The sequence below is a fragment of the Podarcis gaigeae genome (genome assembly GCF_964106915.1).
Source record: "Podarcis gaigeae genome assembly, chromosome: 7".
In the NCBI taxonomy this organism is placed as follows: Eukaryota; Metazoa; Chordata; class Lepidosauria; order Squamata; family Lacertidae; genus Podarcis; species Podarcis gaigeae.
In genome coordinates, this window is record NC_139683.1 from 89,713,667 (window position 1) to 89,733,443 (window position 19,777).

General features: G+C 41.4%; 1 protein-coding gene across 11 annotated transcripts in view; it reads left to right on the forward strand.

Moving 5' to 3' along the window:
- The window catches only part of KIZ (kizuna centrosomal protein), a 165,632-nt gene that overhangs the window by 1,162 nt on the left and 144,693 nt on the right, over nucleotides 1-19,777 (forward strand). For 6 of the 11 annotated variants that reach the window (XM_083748611.1, XM_083748614.1, XM_083748617.1 and 3 more), the window contains exons 2-5: nucleotides 9,647-9,709; nucleotides 13,524-13,686; nucleotides 14,860-14,949; nucleotides 18,509-19,136. In XM_083748611.1, coding sequence (XP_083604737.1) covers nucleotides 9,647-9,709; nucleotides 13,524-13,686; nucleotides 14,860-14,949; nucleotides 18,509-19,136 — 944 coding nt within the window. Of the gene's footprint in view, nucleotides 1-2,473; nucleotides 2,510-9,646; nucleotides 9,710-13,523; nucleotides 13,687-14,548; nucleotides 14,620-14,859; nucleotides 14,950-18,508; nucleotides 19,137-19,777 lie in introns of those variants that run through there. The other 5 variants (XM_083748621.1, XM_083748612.1, XM_083748620.1 and 2 more) reach the window with 3 other exon arrangements.

Genomic DNA, 19,777 nt, shown 5'->3' on the forward strand with positions numbered 1-19,777 from the left:
ATAGTTGCCAAGCCCGCAACATTGTAAGTTTTTTAAAGCTTGAGCTTCAAGAAACTGCGTTCAAAATATAAAAAGTAAAATATTATCAGGAATCTATAAGATATAGCAACAACTAATTGTATGAAACTGTGGTCCTCTGAGGTCTCTTCTGCAGGCAGCAGCCTGGTTGGCCTAATGATAGTGACCCTGGGTCACTTCATTTCAATGTCCTGCTCCTGCTGCCCAAACAATCCTCCCTGGAAGCAGAAAACTTGCGCGCGCGCGCACACACACACACACACACATACACATATGGCTGTCTTACAGTCTGGTGTGCAGGGGAGTTGTTTTTTAAACGTGTAGTGATTTTTGTGTGTTTTCTGGAGTGCTCAAAAGCAGAAGCTCACCAGGTTAAGTCTTACACTTACTGATTCTGCCATCTCATTCTGGGGTGCGTGTGCATGTGCTTACCTGAGTTATGGTGGCTAGGTCTTAGAGCTGTTCTATACATTATGCTGAATGAGATGGAATAAAGTGATAGAATTCTGGACTGAATCACTCCAGGTGTGAGAGTCATATTTTTGAATGCGCCACCATGTGAAAAAGTTTCCTACCAGTGTTAGAAACTCATGTATATGAGCTAGGCACCAAATGGCTCCTTAAACCAGGATTATAGTTGCAAAAATGGAATACCTAGCTGCCATTTTGGGGCCAGACAGCTCGAAAGTTGTATTTTTCTATAAAACTTTTTGGTTCTTGAAATTCATTCTAATTGTGCAGATAAAATATAATGGATAGCATTCTACAGCATATTGCTGGTGTCTCCCCCTCTCTCTCTGCATGCATATCCCTGCCACCTTTCTTTTGTTTATTTTTCTGGACGAGCCTGGATGGCTGTCTCTTGCTGCAGCCTCTCAGGTTGCAGCTTATCTCCAGGATAAAACAACTTCAAAGAAGGGCCTGGTGGCAGGAGTCACATACCTAGTGGTGCTCTCCCTCTCCCTCTTGTTTGCCGGAACCTGCCCAGCTTTTGTGGAGCCCTGACGGGTGGCAACAGCCGAAGGAGGCAGGCACTGCCTGAGGCAGCGGATGTGTTGTGCTGGGTGTGCATGGGCTTCCATCACTCTTCTTGGAATTTAGCCACCACCTGAAGGGCTCGCTCAACGTTTGTGGTCATGGAATGGAAAGCAAGGCAGATCCTTTTGCCGTGCCCTGTAAACCTGGCGGCAGGCTGAAGCAAGGCGCAGCCCCTGCCCCTCACAGCCCTCCCCTCACTCACCTGCGCCATCTCCCTCCCTCAGCATGCTTTCCCTCTTGCCCCAGAATGGAGCTTTTCCAAGCCAAGGACCATTACTTCTTGCAGCAAAGTGAGCAGGAGCTGTGATGCAGATGGCAGAGCCAGGCAGGCTGGGCAAGAAAGGAGTGCACTGCTGCCGCCACTACCCGAGTGGCTTCAGTCGCTCTGGCGGAGGGGAAGTAGCAACTCTCCTCAGATGAAAAGACTGGAGGTCAGCTGGTTGGTGCTGTGTGAGGGAGCTTTGAGTCCGGTTCATCCAGTCCCCACCCTCCCCAATGCCGCTGAGGTGGTCTGACCCCCTCACTACAATAGTGTAGCTGGCTGAAGTGTAATTATTGAACTGGCATGATATTGGCACATGTGTTTAAAAATATAGTCATACAGTTTTTTCTTAACCATTTTGATGATGCCTGTTTGTTGACATAGGTCGTCAGATTCATGTCAATGAATGTTGAATATTAATAGCTAAGTGGATAGATACAGTTATGGAATATTGAGGTTCTTAATATCCTCTTCTTAAATAATGCTCTTGTATTCAAGTTACTGCCACTGTCTAACAGTAAAAACAGTGCAAGACAATTCTGTCAAAGGGATGGTTTTAAACTCGCATCTAGACTTGCTTGCCAGTTTACCTGGAGCTTTCTTCTGAGTAGGCAAAAGATTTCTTCTGGTGCCGTAAATCTCCTGTTAAACATATTCCCAATTTCCATCAGCAACATCCAGGAGATACCATACTCACCAGGATAAACTCCTCAGTGTACCTGGGTAATCTTATACCAGGGTATATATTTTATATCATCCAGCCTGGGCACGTTCAAGTCTTACTCAAGCGGTTGCCTTGTTCCTACTTCCATGCCCCTTCCTTTCCAAGGAAGACATGAGTGAGACTTGAACCACCCATATCCTTCCCTCTCTTTGGGGCTAAGCTCAGACTGACTCATTCACACATTCTATGGGCACGTGTGTCCAAACCTAGCTAGGTCTACCTCAAGGTGACTAGCAGTTAAGTGCATGGAGGATGAGCACTTGAGCGTATACATTACTGCATATGAAACTTACTTCATATAAGAGTACAGTATGTTTAAAAATTAATTAGAAAATAAGGGGGGGTCAGAAGAGATTCACTTCATTCTGTCATTGCAGCAAATGGGAATATAGCAAATGCATATCAACTGTGACTGAATTTATTCTTAACAGGGTCAAACAGGCACCATGAATAGGGAGATAAAGCAGGTAGGTTACTCATAAGGAAAATTAAAATGCTTTCATTGAGCAATGTAATAATGTAATTTCTTGCCTATTACTGGGAGATGGAAATTCCACTCTTGAAGTAGGAGAGATCAACAATCAGGTTAAAAATTATGGGTCTCTGTATTCTTCACTTTGTGAATGACAGACTGTTCCTACAGTCCTGCTGTGCCAGTCAGGGCTAATGTTTGTGGAATGTCATTGAGAGCTTATACATGCCCAGCAGCAGATGTGAAAAATACATCTGGACTACAACATTATGATACAATATCCATGCATACATATATACATTAATTTAAATCAAATAGCAAAAAAGTTGTCCATAGACTCTCCATTTGAAAGGTAAAGTTTTAAAATGAATAATTTTTTTAACTTATTACCAATTGACAGTAATATTTACTAATAGATCATCTTACAGTTAACAAGAAAGCATACAAAGGTGGTATAAATGTGAAAGATGGAGATTTCAAGAATGTACACTTAATCACATAAATTGTAGTCCTGTTCATGTATTCTTAAATTTGTGCAAGGGCGGAGAGGCAATTGCAGGGTTCCTGATTGTGAGGAGCATTGCAATTGCGTTCAGCCCAACTTGCTTACCCCACCCCGCCCCGCTCAGTTGCAGACCTTCCTGTTCAACATGTGGACCCTTTGTCCTGCTACAGACACGAATTAAGATTACCTGAATAGGGGCTGCCAGATCCATGTGTATCTAGAGAGTTCAAGGATAAAAAGATCTGCGGTATAAAGTTTTACACATATCCTTTATAAAGCTTCTTATCTAAGTGCCATTGTGAATGACTGCAAACCTGAACCCTTTGAGAATGCTGGAGGAGTCAGATTGCTATAATTTGCATCCAGGCCACTGGAGAATGCCATAAGGTCAGAATGCTTTTGGCAATTTGGATTTTAGTCTATAGTGATGCCAATGTTGAGGGCTTTAACAGCAGTAGGCTTAGCAAACTATTGGCTTTGAAATTTTAGCTCTTGAACAGAGAGTCTTTGTACAACTTGCTTTTATTGTTTTGGTGATTTTGAAATATGTTATTAATGTTTTTAATATAGTTATATGGGTAACTTATAATATAGCCTTGACTTACTTTTTTAGTTTATTAGTTGCTGTTAGGGACAGTGTCTCTTTTTCCTGTTTGTGCTCAGTGGCAATACGACTTAGGTCATATTGACACCATACATTTAAAGTACATTGCTCCGCCCCCTGCCCCCAAATCCTGAGCTACAATTCCCAGCATTCTTAACAACATACAGTTCCCATGATTCTGCGGAAGGGAACTATGTGCTTTAAAGGTGATTGGTTTGGTATGGTATGGTATGGATGTATGGTGTGGCCATACACTCGTGGCCATGTATCTGAAATATTGCAGACTGGCTTCTAGTCAGTCTGACCGGCACTTTGACCAATCTGATAAATAAGCTGATATAACTGTTCAAAACAAAAAAATTCCTTCCAGTAGCACCTTAAAGACCAACTAAGTTAGTTCTTGGTATGAGCTTTTGTGTGCATGCACACTTCTTCAGATAACTTCAGATAAGGTATCTGAAGAAGTATATCTTATCTGAAGAAGGTATCTGAAGAAGGTATCAGATAACTTCAGATAACTTCAGATAAGGTATCTGAAGAAGTGTGCATGCACACGAAAGCTCATACCAAGAACTAACTTAGTTGGTCTTTAAGGTGCTACTGGAAGGAATTTTTTTGTTTTGACTATGGCAGACCAACACGGCTACCTATCTGTAACTATAACTGTTCAATCCATTCATGCCACAGGGTATGTTTCATCTTGCCCTGCCCCTTTCAGCCCAGCCACCCCACAACCCTCTTCATTTGTTGATTACCAGTATCTGCTAAGACGCCAGTTATCTTTGTCTTCTCACTGCTTCCAATTTATGCTTCTTAATGCTGAGTTGATTAGTTGGGGTGGAATAAAAAGAGAATAAGCTACTGGAATAGAAGGAGAGTAAGCTGTTGGTGTATGGTGTCGTTTGGATTGAGTCTCTCCCCGAGTTACTTAACATAAACATAAACGTGGAGAGGTCAGTCAAGGTTTGAAGTATGCTGTGATCAATATGACAAGCTGCTCTTATACTTAGGAAACCTTTGGGGTTCTGAACCAGTGTCTGGAGATGATAGTAGGCTGGGAAGCTGAATCCACATGTGAGAGATATGTTCCTCCTCAGGTGGGAGGGGAACTCTGGAATTGAGATCCAGTTTTGGATGGAATTTCATTCCCCTTGAAAAATCAGCTTTGTAGTTTAGGAGCTTTACATCTGAATGATGGGGTGGCTTTGTCCAGTTTAGATTGGAACACCGCTGGGCTAATTCCTGAGGAAATCAGACCTGGCTATGGTAACACGTGGCTTTAGTTACAAGATTGGATTACAGTAATATGCTTTATTTCTTTACTCATTCATCTTTTTATGCTGCATAACTGTATAAATATATCTGGTATAGAAAATGTGAAACTAATACAAAATAAAACAAATAAATACAGAGAACATACTACATTTATGTTTGCATAAATCCAGAGGAGTAATATATGGGCCAGCTTCAAGAGAAGGCTTAAAGGTAAAGGGACCCCTTGCGGACGACTCTGGGGTTGCGGCGCTCATCTTGCTTTATTGGCTGAGGGAGCCGGCGTACAGCTTCCGGGTCCTGTGGCCAGCATGACTAAGCCGCTTCTGGAGAACCAGAGCAGCGCACGGAAACGCCGTTTACCTTCCTGCCAGAGCGGTACCTCTTTATCTACTTGCACTTTGACATGCTTTCAAACTGCTAGGTGGGCAGCGGGTCGAACCGCAGACCTTCTGATCGGCAAGTCCTAGGCTCTGTGGTTTAACCCACAGTGCCACCCGCTGGTGCCTAAAACCCATTACAGGTGCTGCCAGCCTAATCTTAGTGAACAAAGAGTTGTATATATGGAGCTACCTTTTGAAGTATCTTCAGAAGCTAAGGTTGGCCCAGAATGTACAGGTGTGAGTTTTCTGGAAAATATTCCTGTACAAATTAGGTTAATTTGTGATGAAAAACTTTCAGTTTCCATTGGAATGTTTTCTGAAGCCTGGAGATTGATCTGATTTAGCATGTTTATTTTGCTGTTTTTTAAAAAAATACCCAGGAAACTTTTGACATGCCGTTAAGTATTTCTACATACCGTCTGTAATATTTACTCATACAAAAAATATTTAAGCATTTTCATAATACAATACAAGAAACAAACTAAATGAAAAGAAAGAAAGAGGGGGAAAATGAAAAGTCCCCTCTCCAAGGTAGAGCTTAACCCTTGTCTCACACAGGAGGAGATAGACCTTGCCAGCTCTCACCTAGGAGCTTCCTTTTCTTCTCCGAGTCTCCCACTCTGGCAGGTCTTCCTTTTGTGCCTTCAGGCAGCCATTGTCTTCATGTGTGTATAATCCCAACACTGACCCAGAGTAGGGGACACCCCACAACCCCCAATAAAAAAGGAAAGAAAGGAAAAAAGAAAGAGAATAGGGAAGATAAAAGAATGAAAGAGGAAAAGAAAGAGAAATAAAAAGGATTCTCCATCTGTCAGCTTTATATAAAAAGATTATTCAGTTTTTACTCTAGGATGACACTGTGTTTCCTCCTGCTAACCAATATTTTCCCAATTTTCAGACCCAGATGTCTCAATTTCATTCATTTTCCACACAAAAAGTAGAAAGGGGGTTCTCCAATTATGTCAACAATAAACTTTCTCCAACAGAAGTAGGTGAGATACATTCCAGGCATCGTGATATATCAGCATATCCACGGTATTTAGCTGCTGGTATATCACAATGTTGAGAATGAGGTTTCGTCCAGCCCTATTATTTACAGCTACCATCTTTCTTCCTGCCTTCAGTGGCTTCCTTATGATGCAGTCAAGCACTAGTTATTGGTGTCTTCCCCACCCCACCGCCCACCAATGAGACATGATTGTGACTTGGATAGTAACTATGGGAACAATCCTAAGCATGGGAAGCCTAAATCTGTGCCAACTTAAAATTGTCAATGCTTCTTATCTCAAAGCAGGAACTCAAGTAACATTCAGACACCTCCCTCGATTCCATGGATATGGTACATTGCCTCTACAAGCAAAGCCAAATGGCTCTGTACAGAAGAATAAGCAACTGTTCTCAGGATTAGGATATAGCATAATTCTACTCTGCCCACTCCTGCCCTTGCCACTCCTGCAGAATGCCCACTTTTCAGAGCTTATGGTGATGTAAGTTCCCTGGTCTTGGCTCAGCCCGCTGAACCCTAGCTGAAGATTTTCCTCTGCGTAGCCCATCTGAGCTGGAGATCTGCCACATCCTAACTTGTTTATCCCATCAGATCTGGGGTTAGGATTGCATCCTACATATTTTATATAATCCTAATATATAATCCTAATCCTATATATATATGATGATATATAAACACTTCCACCTTCCCTGATCATAAAAGAAATGAGACTATTCCAGAGTCCTTGTGTGCTGCAAGTAAAATCAAAACTGATAACTATTTTAGTTTCGTTTGTGCTTTCACTTGCAGTCTGAGACTAATTTTAGCTTTGGTTTTTGTTTGACCTGCACAGGAATACCGTAAGTTGACTTTTGGTTTGGATTTATTTTAGAATTTATAAATACTGTTTCTCTAAATTTGTTCATGTACATTATATAATCATTCCTGAGGAATGATTGTAAAGTTATGGAATTGTCATGTTTAACATACCCTTTTAAATATAGATAAATGAGTTAAATAGTGACTATCCTCTGGGAGTTTTCTTCCCTTGGCCTCAGAAATGGAGAAGAGAATGTTAACATGTCATTTCTTCCTCCTGCTCAGTCTTATTTCCCAGCATAGGGACCTAAGCTGCCTCCTTAGCATCCTGCCCACACTTGCCATATGTAATGCTGCAACTAGTACAATCTCATGAGAGTTTCTTGGCTTCTCATGAGAGAAGATGGGTTTGCATCCCAGCTGCCATGGCAACATGACTGCATGATCCCAGATACCTAAGAATGGGAGATATGAAACTGGGTGGCAGGTTTTTTAAAATTAATCTTCCCGTCCTTTCTTTTTGTTCTCCCTAGCTGTTGAGCGTGCAAAAAGCCACATCATTGAAGTTCCCATTATCAGAGCCCTCACTATGTGCTCATAGCACACTAGATATGGGAGCAGAGATTTGTAGCGCTATGTTGTGTGCCTTTGTATTGCATTTATGTTCCATGGGTGGTTTTATAACCTTGTGGTGTGCTGTGATTGGCTGCAGGGTTCGTTGAAATCCTACCTTTTGTAGGATTTCAAAGAGGAAGGGTGGGAGGTAATTCAGGACTCTGCATTTACTCTAATGAGAATACTTAAAACAAAAAAAAATCCTTCCAGTAGCACCTTAAAGACCAACTAAGTCAGTTCTTGGTATGAGCTTTCGTGTGCATGCAAGTGTATCTGAAGAAGTGTGCATGCACACGAAAGCTCATACCAGGAACTGACTTAGTTGGTCTTTAAGGTGCTACTGGAAGGAATTTTTTTTGTTTTGACTATGGCAGACCAACACGGCTACCTATCTGTAACTGAGAATACTTAAACTTATGTCATCTCTTTTGCAGGTATAACATTGCACCTGTGTTGGGAGGGGACAGCAGGATCACTGATTGAACTAGGATTCTAGCAATGGCCTGTTTATCCCTAATGATGCTCCAAACTCTCCCTAGTTTTCCTCTTTTGCTGGCTGTCTTGATGATATAAAAGTTATCTTACCAGTGGCTTCTAATTGGGGCAAGGGTATTACTAGATGGGTTTAGTATTTTTCCACTAACATAGCATTATAGTTTGCCAATGCAGGTTTTTTTTGGAGTGATGCTGTTCCTACATATTGGATATAATTTATGGGCAGAATTGCTCTAATAGATTACTGTATGATTTCTTTGAGATGTTTGGGGAAGGGTCACCTTTAAATATGCTGAGAGCACCACTGGTTGAATATATCGAAGAAAATACATCCATATTTAAAGATCAAAGAAGCAATTGAACCAATTGCTTCACAGAAACATTCAAGGGAGGTAGATTTTTCAGGTTTATAGAAAGCAGTGTTCTACAAGGTTGTCAGGAATCTACTAGTTCCAATCTTCACATCTAAGAACAGTGAAATACTTGTTTAAAAGTGTTTGTCCTAAGATAAGTGTTGAGGTGGGTTTTATTTGATAAGTGTATATTTACTGCTATTAACCATGACAGCAGATGGGGAGACACCCTCAACATGTTTTTAATTTATTTCTTAGTATTTCTAATGTTGTCATATTTACATTCTACTTTTCTGAAGCTCAAAGGAGATTACAATTAAAAACAGCATTAACATGAATGAACCCAGATTTACCACCAAGTGTACCGTTGTTGTTGTTAACATTTATTTATATCCTACTTCTCCTCCAAGGAGGTCAAGGTGGACTACACACTTCTCTCCCCTCCTAATTTCATCCTCACAACAACCCCGTCAGGGAAGCTAGGCTGAGAGATGGTGACTGGCCCAAGGTGAACCTTTGTGGCTAGGTGGAGATTTGAACCTTGGTCTCCCAGGTTCTAGCCAAGCACTTTTACCACTATGCCACATCGTTAGTGAGCCACAGCCAGTATCTACTTTCAGTGTGTTAATGATATTTTGTAAGAGGAGGAGAATAGGATGGAGGCTCTGCTAGAATCCTATGTGTGGTACATGCATGCGAAGCCAGTTGTCTTAGCCATGTAGTAGGGAGTACTTTAACCATATGTCTGTTTCTGCATCCTTGTAAGCAGTAGATGATGTTATTCCTCCTACCATGTGGCCAAATGCTACAAATGACTGATTTCCTACATCATTTCAAGGTGTGCTTTCCAAGAGTTAGTAATCCTGTATCTACCTCCAGAAGAGGCAAGTTGTTCCGGTGATAGCTGCTACCTCAGATAGATTAGGATCAAAGCAGTTTGATTAATGATGATAATGATTCTTGATGGCTTGGAATTCACAGTGAAAAAATAATGTTCCTTGGGTGCTCTTCTGAAACCTGTAAAATATCTTCCTTTTCTTTACTCCAAAGTGTTTTGTAGTGTACCATTTGTACAATAACTTCATCACTCTGTACTTTTAGTGAAACAAAGAGGTTGGAGTTGGAAAGAAAAATGCTTGAATACACCACATGTGATACCCGCACGTAAGTCTGCTTAAGCAGATTTTGCATTGTTTTATTGTTTTATTGTTAATTTATTTTAATGGATCTGTGACTACATAGTATTGGCACGATATCGTGCCTCTGCTGAGGGAGCTGCACTGGCTGCCAGTATACTACCAGGCCCATTCAAGATTGTGCTTGGGACCAGGTTCCCTCCCCCCCCCCCCATCTCTCTGCCTGGCAACTGCACTCTTCAGATGGGGCTCTGCTGAGAGGACCACATGTGCATTTCGTTTGTACCAGAAACCAGAGTTTGAGTGTTGTAGCTCTAGCCCTCTGTAATCGGTTACCAACTGAAATAAGGCATGCACATAGCTTCTTGATGTCTGGGTGGGTACCTAAGATGTTTTTGTTTAAGCAAGCTTTTCCTGAAGTGTGACTCAGTCATTTATCGAATATTAATTGTACGTCTGTTGAAATGGTTTTATTGCTTTTAGAGCTTGTATTTTTTTCTCAATTTCTGGTGACTTCAGCTTGTGAAGTGGTTTATACAAGTAAAACTTGGTTGATTCACAACTAATTCTTCTAATTACAATTTTTGGAAATTCTAATTTATTATAATTTTATATTTGAAAAACTTTATAATTGGTTAAAATTAATACTCACATAACAATGCTGATTGTTCAGGGAATAAACAAAAAAAATTCCTTCCAGTAGCACCTTAAAGACCAGCTAAGTCAGTTCTTGGTATGAGCTTTCGTGTGCATGCACACTTCTTCAGATACACACTGCTCATACCAAGAACTGACTTAGTTGGTCTTTAAGGTGCTACTGGAAGGAATTTTTTTTGTTTTGACTATGGCAGACCAACACGGCTACCTATCTGTTCAGGGAATGTTCAGGGAAGTTTTTAATATTTAACGCTGTATTGTTTTTAACACTTGATTGGGAGCCACTGAGAGTGGCTGGGGAGGCTCAGCCAGATGGGCGGGGTATAAATAATATATTATTATTATTATTATTATTATTATTAGCATCTGTCAGCAAAGGGTTGATACTGCATCCTCTTGCTTTTCGCATTGGGGCCCTCTGGCTGGCATTTCCCTGTTCTGTCTTCCTTTTTGCCTTCGCTTGTTCTGCTCTAATGCTGGAAGTGCCAAAGGAACCTCACCTCGCTAGAGGCAGCAGAAGAAAACCCTGCCTGCCCATACCCCAGGGCCTGCCCATCTTCCTTTCATGGTGAATGACAGCCAACTGCCCAGTTCCCTCACTTCCCTACTTGGAATGAATACAGAGAGAGAGAGAGAGAGAGAGAGAGAGAGAAAAGGGATTGATAGAATTGTTGCTGCAGTGATTTTGTGAATTACTGAAGGAGGTATAAAATATGCACAAAAAGGAATAAATTAATTGAAGCCAGAGGATCTAGAAAGGGCAAGTTTTGGGGGAAGGGCAAATTGATTTGCTGTGATATCTGGGTTCAATATATACAGTGCTATTTTTCTAGAAAATGAGACGCTGGAACTCATCATGAACGCCTCCCTTGTTCTCTTATAATGGCAATGGCACCCACGTGAGAGGTGTCGGAACTGGGTTTTTGCTGAGTTTCGACTGAAAAAAACGCCCTGAACGTATATGTGTGTATATACGCTAGCTACAAGCTGTAGCCAAGACAATTTAACCATGAGCCTGGTTTCAGACCTTGGAAGTACAGAATCAGAAAGCATTGAGGAGCAAAACAGCTGCAAGCTGCTCTCTGGGAGCCCACACTGTCGTTTGGCTTTCAGTGCCATGCAAACTGGAGGGAGAGGGAGAGAGGCGGCTCTGCCCCACCCACTTTTTGGGTATGCTGCTGCTGACAGATTACCCCAGGGATAAAGTGGTCTTGGGAGGAATAGTTTTGCATGCACCCCGGGGAGGGTGGATCTTCACTTTAATTGATTTGAATTAAAGAGTGATTTGAAACACCCTTTGTGCACCATCAAGGTACAGTGGTATCTCGGGTTATGAACAGCCTAGTTAACGAACTTTCTGGATTATGAACACTTCAAGCCTGGTGGTGTATTTTTTAAAAAATTTAATTTTTTGGTACAGTGGTGCCCCGCAAGACGAATGCCTCGCAAAATGACAAATGCGCAAGACGAAATGGTTTTTCGGTTTTTGCGTCGCTTCGCAAGACGAATTTCCCTATGGGCTTGCTTCGCAAGATGAAAACGTCTTGCGAGTTTGTTCGCTTTTTTCCTAAAGCCGCTTGAAGAGGCACAGTTGCGACGGACCGTGCTTCGCAAGACGAAAAACATCGCAAGACGAAAAGACTCGCGGAAGGAATTAATTTCGTCTTGCAAGGCACCACTGTATATGAATGTACTCCGTTTGGGGGTGCACTTCCGTTTTGTCAGCACGGCCTTCTGTCACTCAGCGCCGGCCGTGGCAGCGTCACCCAGAAGCGGAGAAGGGGGATGTTGATGCTGCAGTGATGGCGGCAACAGAGGGACCCAGCGCCTGGGAAGACAGAGGGAGAGAGAGACGCACAAGAGACGCCAGCTGCTGTGCGCCAAAGCGTGCTTTGGAGAGACCCCTGTTGGGACTTGGAGAGGGACACGCGGCGGCCAGGGTGATTATTCGGGCGAGGCAGGAGGGCATCACTTGTCCTTAGGATCCCACGGCAGATAGAGACGGGAGGGTGCAGGGAGGGGAGTCCGTGGCGGTGAGCCTGATACGGGTTGAGTTTCCTTTTGCTTTGCACACACCTCCCTCCCCAAGGAGTGGAGAGTATCGGTTCACCTTGGGCCTCCTTCTCCCCCGAGGTGTGATGCCTTCAGGGACCTCCTCAAGAGTCGGCCTGGCGGCTCCACCAAGCGCACTGTTGCTGACGTGGACCATCAGTGGCCCCCTGGGGTTTCAGGCAAGGAATGGGCTCCCTCCCCCCCCCAGCCCTTTCTGGAGCTGCCGTCCTCCAGAACAAGATGCCATTCCTCAAGGATCTGGGCTAAGGGTTGAAGCAGAGAAGGGGAACGTTGCCCTGCCATGCCGAGCAGGGATGTCACTGCTGCTCCCTGGCAATAAAGTACAGAAGGGCGACGTTGGCATCTTGTCCCTCTGCTGCCACCATCACAGCAGCATCGAAGGCTGTGCTGCTGCAGCAACTACCCCTCCCCCGGTACTGGGTGTCGCCCTCGCAGCCGCTGCTCCGGGCCCCAGGTCTATTGCTTTCATTTTATGAATCAATGGCCTTGTTAGATTTCATGTCTACTTGCTGTTTTAGGGGTTGCTTTTCATTGTCTGGAACGGATTAATCCGTTTTCCATTACTTTCTATGGGAAAGCACGCCTTGGTTTAAGAACGGACTTCCAGAACGGATTAAGTTCTTAACCCGAGGTACCACTGTACCAGTTTCCTGGAGCAGCCAGAATTTGAATGGCACAGAGATGGAGGACTACATGGGGCTATGGAAGGCATACATGGATCTCTCAGTCTCTGTAAAGGCAGCTTGCACTTCCCATGCACATGAGTACGTGGAAGGGAAAGGGGAATGGAACGGAAAGGGTTGTACGGAGCCCTTTATAAATCCTCTGGCCACTCCACTTGATTGGATCAGTCCTTTACTTTTAAAATAGGAACTTTAATTTCATAATTGTAGCTTTGGACATTTTGTTGAGGAAATTGATATGAGTGTTTAAAATGAAAAGGAGCAAAATGTAAATATCGTATTGGAATTCTTCCCTCGTGGATTTTTCTATGCATGATGGCTTTTGGCAGGGTTCCTGTCAGAATCCTAGGTAAATATTTCTCTTCCAAGAATAAGCTCATATACACGACATGGAACTGTTTCTCTTTTTGTTTCCCATTCCTTGTGTAGAACTAAAATGAAATACAGGAAGTTAAAAAAATACCTAGAAGAAATATGTGAGCGTCAGAAAAAGTCTTTGCTCCGAAACCAAAACCTGTTGAAGGAATTTGATTGCATTGAAGCTCAAATTCAGAAGTTTGCTTCAAGATCAGAGTGCCTTCAGAGGCTGAAGGTATTATATACTGTACTTTAATAACTATAAATGATTTTGATGAAAACAGATTGGGTGTACCCACACTTTGATATAAATCAGCCCTAAAACCTTTTTTAGAATAATTTGCTTGCTGTGTGAAAAATGCAGACCTGCTGTATAAGTAAAGCGGTGAACCAAAGTGGCCTTATAGCTTTGGAAATGAGGGGGGGTTGAGGGCACAGAGAACCTTGAATACTCTTTATATACTATTGAGGCTTTGTGCTCATGTTCCTATTTGCTAAATATATGGTGTTTTGGTTCCTTGACCCATGTAACTGGATCCAAAAGAATACAGTAGAGTAAACACCTCCCAGCATTTTATTACAATTTCTTATGATGTTGCTTTTTCTTGAGTAGTATGTGATTTTTATTTTTACTGGCTATTGAAGCTTTCCGGAATAGCTTCAGTGGATGCTGACCCTGTTGTGGTCTTTATGAGAAGCTCGTTTGACAGATTGAACTGTGCTGTTTTGGAGTTTAACCACATTACCTTTCCATTTTGGTTTCTCTTCCATCAGCACTTACTTTTTGTTGGGATTTATTTCGATATCAGAGTTACCATTATTTTCTTTTTGTCATACAAACTGTACAATACTAGCTTTTTCCATATATGACACCTGGAACACAGAACTCTTGTGACATTTGAGTTGTGTATCTATGGTAGACTACAAAGATAGTATAACAACAAATGTTACAAAATGAGTTACAAGATAATACAGTAATATTGCAATGTGTTCAAATGCATTGTCAGTTCATTTGTATTTTGAATTGAATGAAGTGTCATACGTAAAGGTTTTACATTTTAAAACATGCCTTTCATCCAGTTCAGATTTCATATTGGTGCAGTTTATCATCAGACAAATACAACAGTAAATAGATAAAATGTTTCAACTACATTAAAACTTTAATCAGGTAAGCTGCTAGGGTAAATAAGTAATGTTTTGAGAATTCTGTTCAGAATGCTTAATATATGTTTAATATTTGTTTCACTGCCTACTGTATATTTACTACAATCTGATTGCAGTGGAAAACTATATGTTTTACCTTTCCTCAATGAAATCAGTAGAGCATACTTAAGTTTGCCTGGATCACAGCCTGAATCAATATGCAGACTATTTAATCTTAATTTATGATGCCTTTTTTATATATTAGGCAGAGTATGAAGGAGGATTTAAGAGAGAGCAGATTCCTGAGAGAAAAAATATTTCAAAAAGCAATAAGAGTGATGTTATGAAACACCAGGTAAGTAAAAATATTCTAAAAGGTATATCTAACCAGAACTAAACACTTTGGGCAAAGCAATCCAAACTGGGACTGGGGACAAGTGGGATGGAGCAGAGCAATGGGCCCATCACTGCATCCCAAGCATTGCCTCCTTGTGTGACCAGAGCAGAAGGCAAGGGGAGCCATTTAAAATAATTTCCCCCCCTGAATGCGTTTTCTATGCTTTGACTCCAGCAAGTCCAAAGCCACCAGTACCCTTTCCTGTTTGAAAGCTATTTTGCTAGCTACCAACTGGGAGATGCTGAGGCCTCTGTTGCGGCAGAGCCACCCAGCTGGTGGCACTCTTTTCCACAGACGTTGGCAGAGAGGCAACTATGCACCAACCAAATACTGCCCCCACGAGCCATCAGTGTAGCTGGGTTGTGATCTAAATTCATTTCAATGGCGGAGTTAAAAAGGCATGTTTAAGTCTCTCCCTCTGAAATTAATGGGACTGGGAAGTAGCTCTGGCTGGAACAGATCTGTAGTCTATTAATTGGGGAGCTCTTAGAGGCTTTTATTTTATTCAGGTAAAATATATATTTTGCAAACCTCTTGTGTAATTACTTCCGCCATGCAGTTTAAATCGTGCCATAGTGCTGGAAAAGAAACAAATGTTCATTGTGAAATTTAAAAATACTGACACACACACACACACACACACACCATGTATGCCAAATTTTTAAATTTAAGCCCCCCAAAATAAATTAGCATTTATAATTTTGTACATTTTGACTTTTCCCTTCCAAAAGACGCCAAAAAAGAAGAAAAACAACAACAACAGTCACAGACAAAGCCTGACGAGAAATACTCAAATATATTCTGCTATATATCTGCAGTAGTGCAGCCTTCTAATCCCTCCTCCTATCTCCATATAAATGATACAGTTCAAGACCAGAGCTGTTTTTCTTCCCTAAAAGCAGGAAAGCTCTTTTAGATGAAATGTCTAAAAACATCTTGTAATAACTTGGAGCATGCTGGCAAGAGTAGTCACTTGTGACTATGTGTGAAACCCCCTCAGCTAGTCGATATTGTAATAAGCCAAAATGGGTAGCATCACTCCATTATTCAGAAAAGCCAACAGCATGCTTGTCCCTTAGGCTACAGCATTCATTAAGGAAAGCTTACTGGGCTGAAAGCTGGAAACAGATGATAACAGGATATGATTTTCATATTTAATGCATTCCTTGGAAGAGTATGTGTGCTGCAGATTGATAGAAGAATCAACTGCTACTTTGCTAAAAGACTTTCTAGTTTGCCCTATAGCTACCGATGGAATCATTCAGCCAAGAAATTAACTTTTTCTCCTTTTACCTGCTTTATGTATCAGCTAAGCAGGCTGTCTTGCTGCCAGTAAATGTTATTATGCATTTAACTGTTTGGTATTTAAGACTCTTATCAGGAAAGAAACAGAGGCAACACTATTTTGTGTTTTTGTGTGTGTGTGTTTAATAGTATCAGGAAGGTTTTCATTTTTCTTTCTTCATTGCGTTAGCAGACGTTAATCTGAGTTTATAGATGTTTTTCCTTCACAGTAGATTAAAAAGATGGAAAAACCTTGAATTTAGGCCCTTCTTAAAATATACATGGAGCAATGAGCCTCACCAGCCTTGACCTATATAAGTATGCCTTCTACAATGTTCAGATATTTAGGAAGCGATAGTGATAGAGTTCTGAAATGCTAATTTACTGTGTTGTTTTTAGAATATTTGTCCTTGAAGTTTTTGATCTTAAATAAATCTACATTTCATTGCAGCCCTACTTACATGAATATCTGTATATCAGAACTACTAGAACCCTTATAATACCATGGTACTTTAGTACCCCATATCATAAATTATTGCAGTGGGTACCTCTTCATTTCTTTACTTACCTTCTGAAAGTAAATTAAAAAATAAACAGGCAACTATAACAACAGTTTATAATTTGGGGCACTATAGTACTGCAGTCATAAGGTGTTCATTTATTTTATTTTTAAAAATTCTGCCCCACCTATTTCTCCAAAGGGACTAAAGGCAGCTACTAAATAGTAATGAAAACAGAAAACAAACATAACCCCTAAGAAGGCCCAATATACACCCAGAGTTAAGAGTATCAAATCCATTAAAAAAAATCCAGCAGCACAAAAATGACAAGGAACAACAGTGATGTTTCTATATAGAAGTGGCTGAGAGCCAAACTGGCCCATGTGCAAGTGGAATGAGCACTGGACTGCAGATGGTGATTCCACTTCCAAGCTGCATTTCCCTATTCTGGAGACTCCCTGATTCCCAGGAGCAATTTTTCTAGGGGTGCCAGAGGTTGCAAGTTAACTGGAAAATTCTTGCAAATAATATAACTTTTTAAAAGATGTGGGAAAGTAAAAACATCAGCATTTCCCCTATTAATTCCACAAACAATATCAAAATAGCCAGAACAACCCAGAGAACAACTGACAGTTCACATGGAGCATGTGCTGTGAGGGTGATGTCAACTCTCTACAGCTGACAGTCCTCTAGCCCAGTGGGCTGGGAATCATACTATCTTTGCCTATCCTTTTGATGGACTGCCTACCGGAAGGGCCTTGATGGATTTCTTAGTAGCCATTGGGCCATGGTTGGTGGATCATGCCATGTTGTGCATTTTCATATAAATTAAATTGTGCAGGGCCATCCTCCCAGTAGTAAACCTGAAAGCAGAACCTTGGTTTCAGAATGTTGCCGAAGGTCATGTATTACTTGATTGCCTTTGTGACTCAGAACTAGGGGACAGATATATATCTGCCAGTACTGTAGTTATCTGTATAGTGGTAGATGGTGGGTATAATTCACTGGAAGTTCTGCATAGGTCCCATTGAAATGAATAGAACTGTACAGATTCTGTTTATTTCAATTGAATTAAATAGTTGTGCCCATAAGTCCTTTGTCCTGACCTCAAAGCCTCTACTTCAGAATCTACTGAATGTGCTCAAAGACACAACAACTTTGGTTCAAAAAGATTCAGAGAGCCATGCCTGCAGTTGGTTCTAGTTTTCTCTGCCCATAACCACCACACTTACATACTTGACTTTGTCTATCTGGTTCTCTCTTGGAAATAGTTAATGCTTGTTCTTGGTGAGCAGGTGATTGCCAGCTTCCCTGTTTCGGGGGGGGGGGGGGAGAGAAAAACCTGCATATACAAGTGCAAGTTTTCTGATATTCTGTCACCTTCTCCCATTGTTCCTTCTTACTTTAGTGTGACCAATTAAATATTTGTAACACGGTTGAGAATATGGTCAAAACTGCCAGCCAAATGGTAGAGCAGCCACTTTGCCTGCAGAAGATCCAAGATTCAAAGTACTTGCATTTAGAAAAGAGTGGGATACAATTCACTGGGATGTTTTCTTGTGCTCTCCAACTCATCTCAGCGGGGTTTACATAAGAGACCATCTGGTTTGATTGTGCCTGTAAGAGAGCCTTGCAGGTGTGCGCATATATTTTAAATGGATAACACCTTGTTCATTTTAAAATCCCCATCCGCAACAACAAAAATTACTCTGGTTTCAAACTGTGTTTTTCAGATGGTGCCAGAAGTAAGACAGACAGGAATTAACAGCAGGACAGCCATGTCAAGGGGACTGTATCATACAGCAACAATCTTTATGGGACGCCAAATGTCAGCTGTCTCAAGTGTTGAAGATTTCAGTGTGCCGCCGAAATCTTCTGAGCTCACAAAGAGCTTTTCAATTTCTGACCCACATTCACATAGACAACCATCACAGAGCAGTTATGTGACAGACAGCTGTGTAGTACGAACTAATAGTGATCTACAGCGCTCAAATAAGTCTGACAAAATAGATGGAAAGACATATCTGCTGATGGGCAAGGAAACGCCAGTCACATCCAGTGTATCATATGAGAATGAAAGAACTTGCTGTTTAACAGTAGAAAGCAAGACAAATAATTGCAGTAGTAATTTTGTGGAAAGCAAAATGTCTCCTGAACTTAACTCCCTGTTACATGGAAGATTAAGTCCAGAGAACAGAACCACCGATTTAAAAAGTGACAGTTCCTGCAAATCGTTGGAAGAAATACTGACACATGAGTACTCTGTACGAAATGAACAAGGATCTAAACGGCCGATCTTATTGGTGTGTCGCCCTGAGCAGCTTGTTTCTGGAAATGAACACTCGAGAGCAAAATTCCCAGGTATAGTGATGATGTGTGTAATGGAAATAGCTCTCCTCCTGCCTAGTTGGATTTTTACAATGGTATCCATCACTGCATTATCTGCAGATGCAAAGGAACTGCATTTTTATGTACTAACAATGGCAGGGACGCATTGAGGGCTATTTATTGCTTGCATTAAGTTTTGTTTACTGCCTGAGCTACTATAGTGAGAGTCCATGCAAGAGACCTATGTCCTTTATTTACTTTTTGGGTGCAGCTTTCTAGATCTCTTTCATGTTCTTGAATGGAAATATTTGTCCTGTTGTCTTCATTACTTTCTGAGGAACACAGTACTGTAGTGGAAAAGAATTTAACTTGACAGTCCTTTCAAGGGGCATTCAGCAGGAGTGCACAGTTACCTGGCCTCTCTAAACACCCAGTTCCACTACTGTTGATCTTGCTGTTCAGGAATGGAAGTCAGACTTGTTTTTGTCTGTCTGCTTATTCCATGATTTTAAATTGGATTTTCATTGAACTTTTCAGTGCTATAACTGATTTCTCTCTCTCTCTGTAGGTTCTTGATTGTAGTTTCTTCTTCATTAGTTTCTGTGGTAGAGATATCTAGCTTCAATTCTGAATACGTATTCCTCGTTATTTGTTCATATTTATAGCCTATCTTT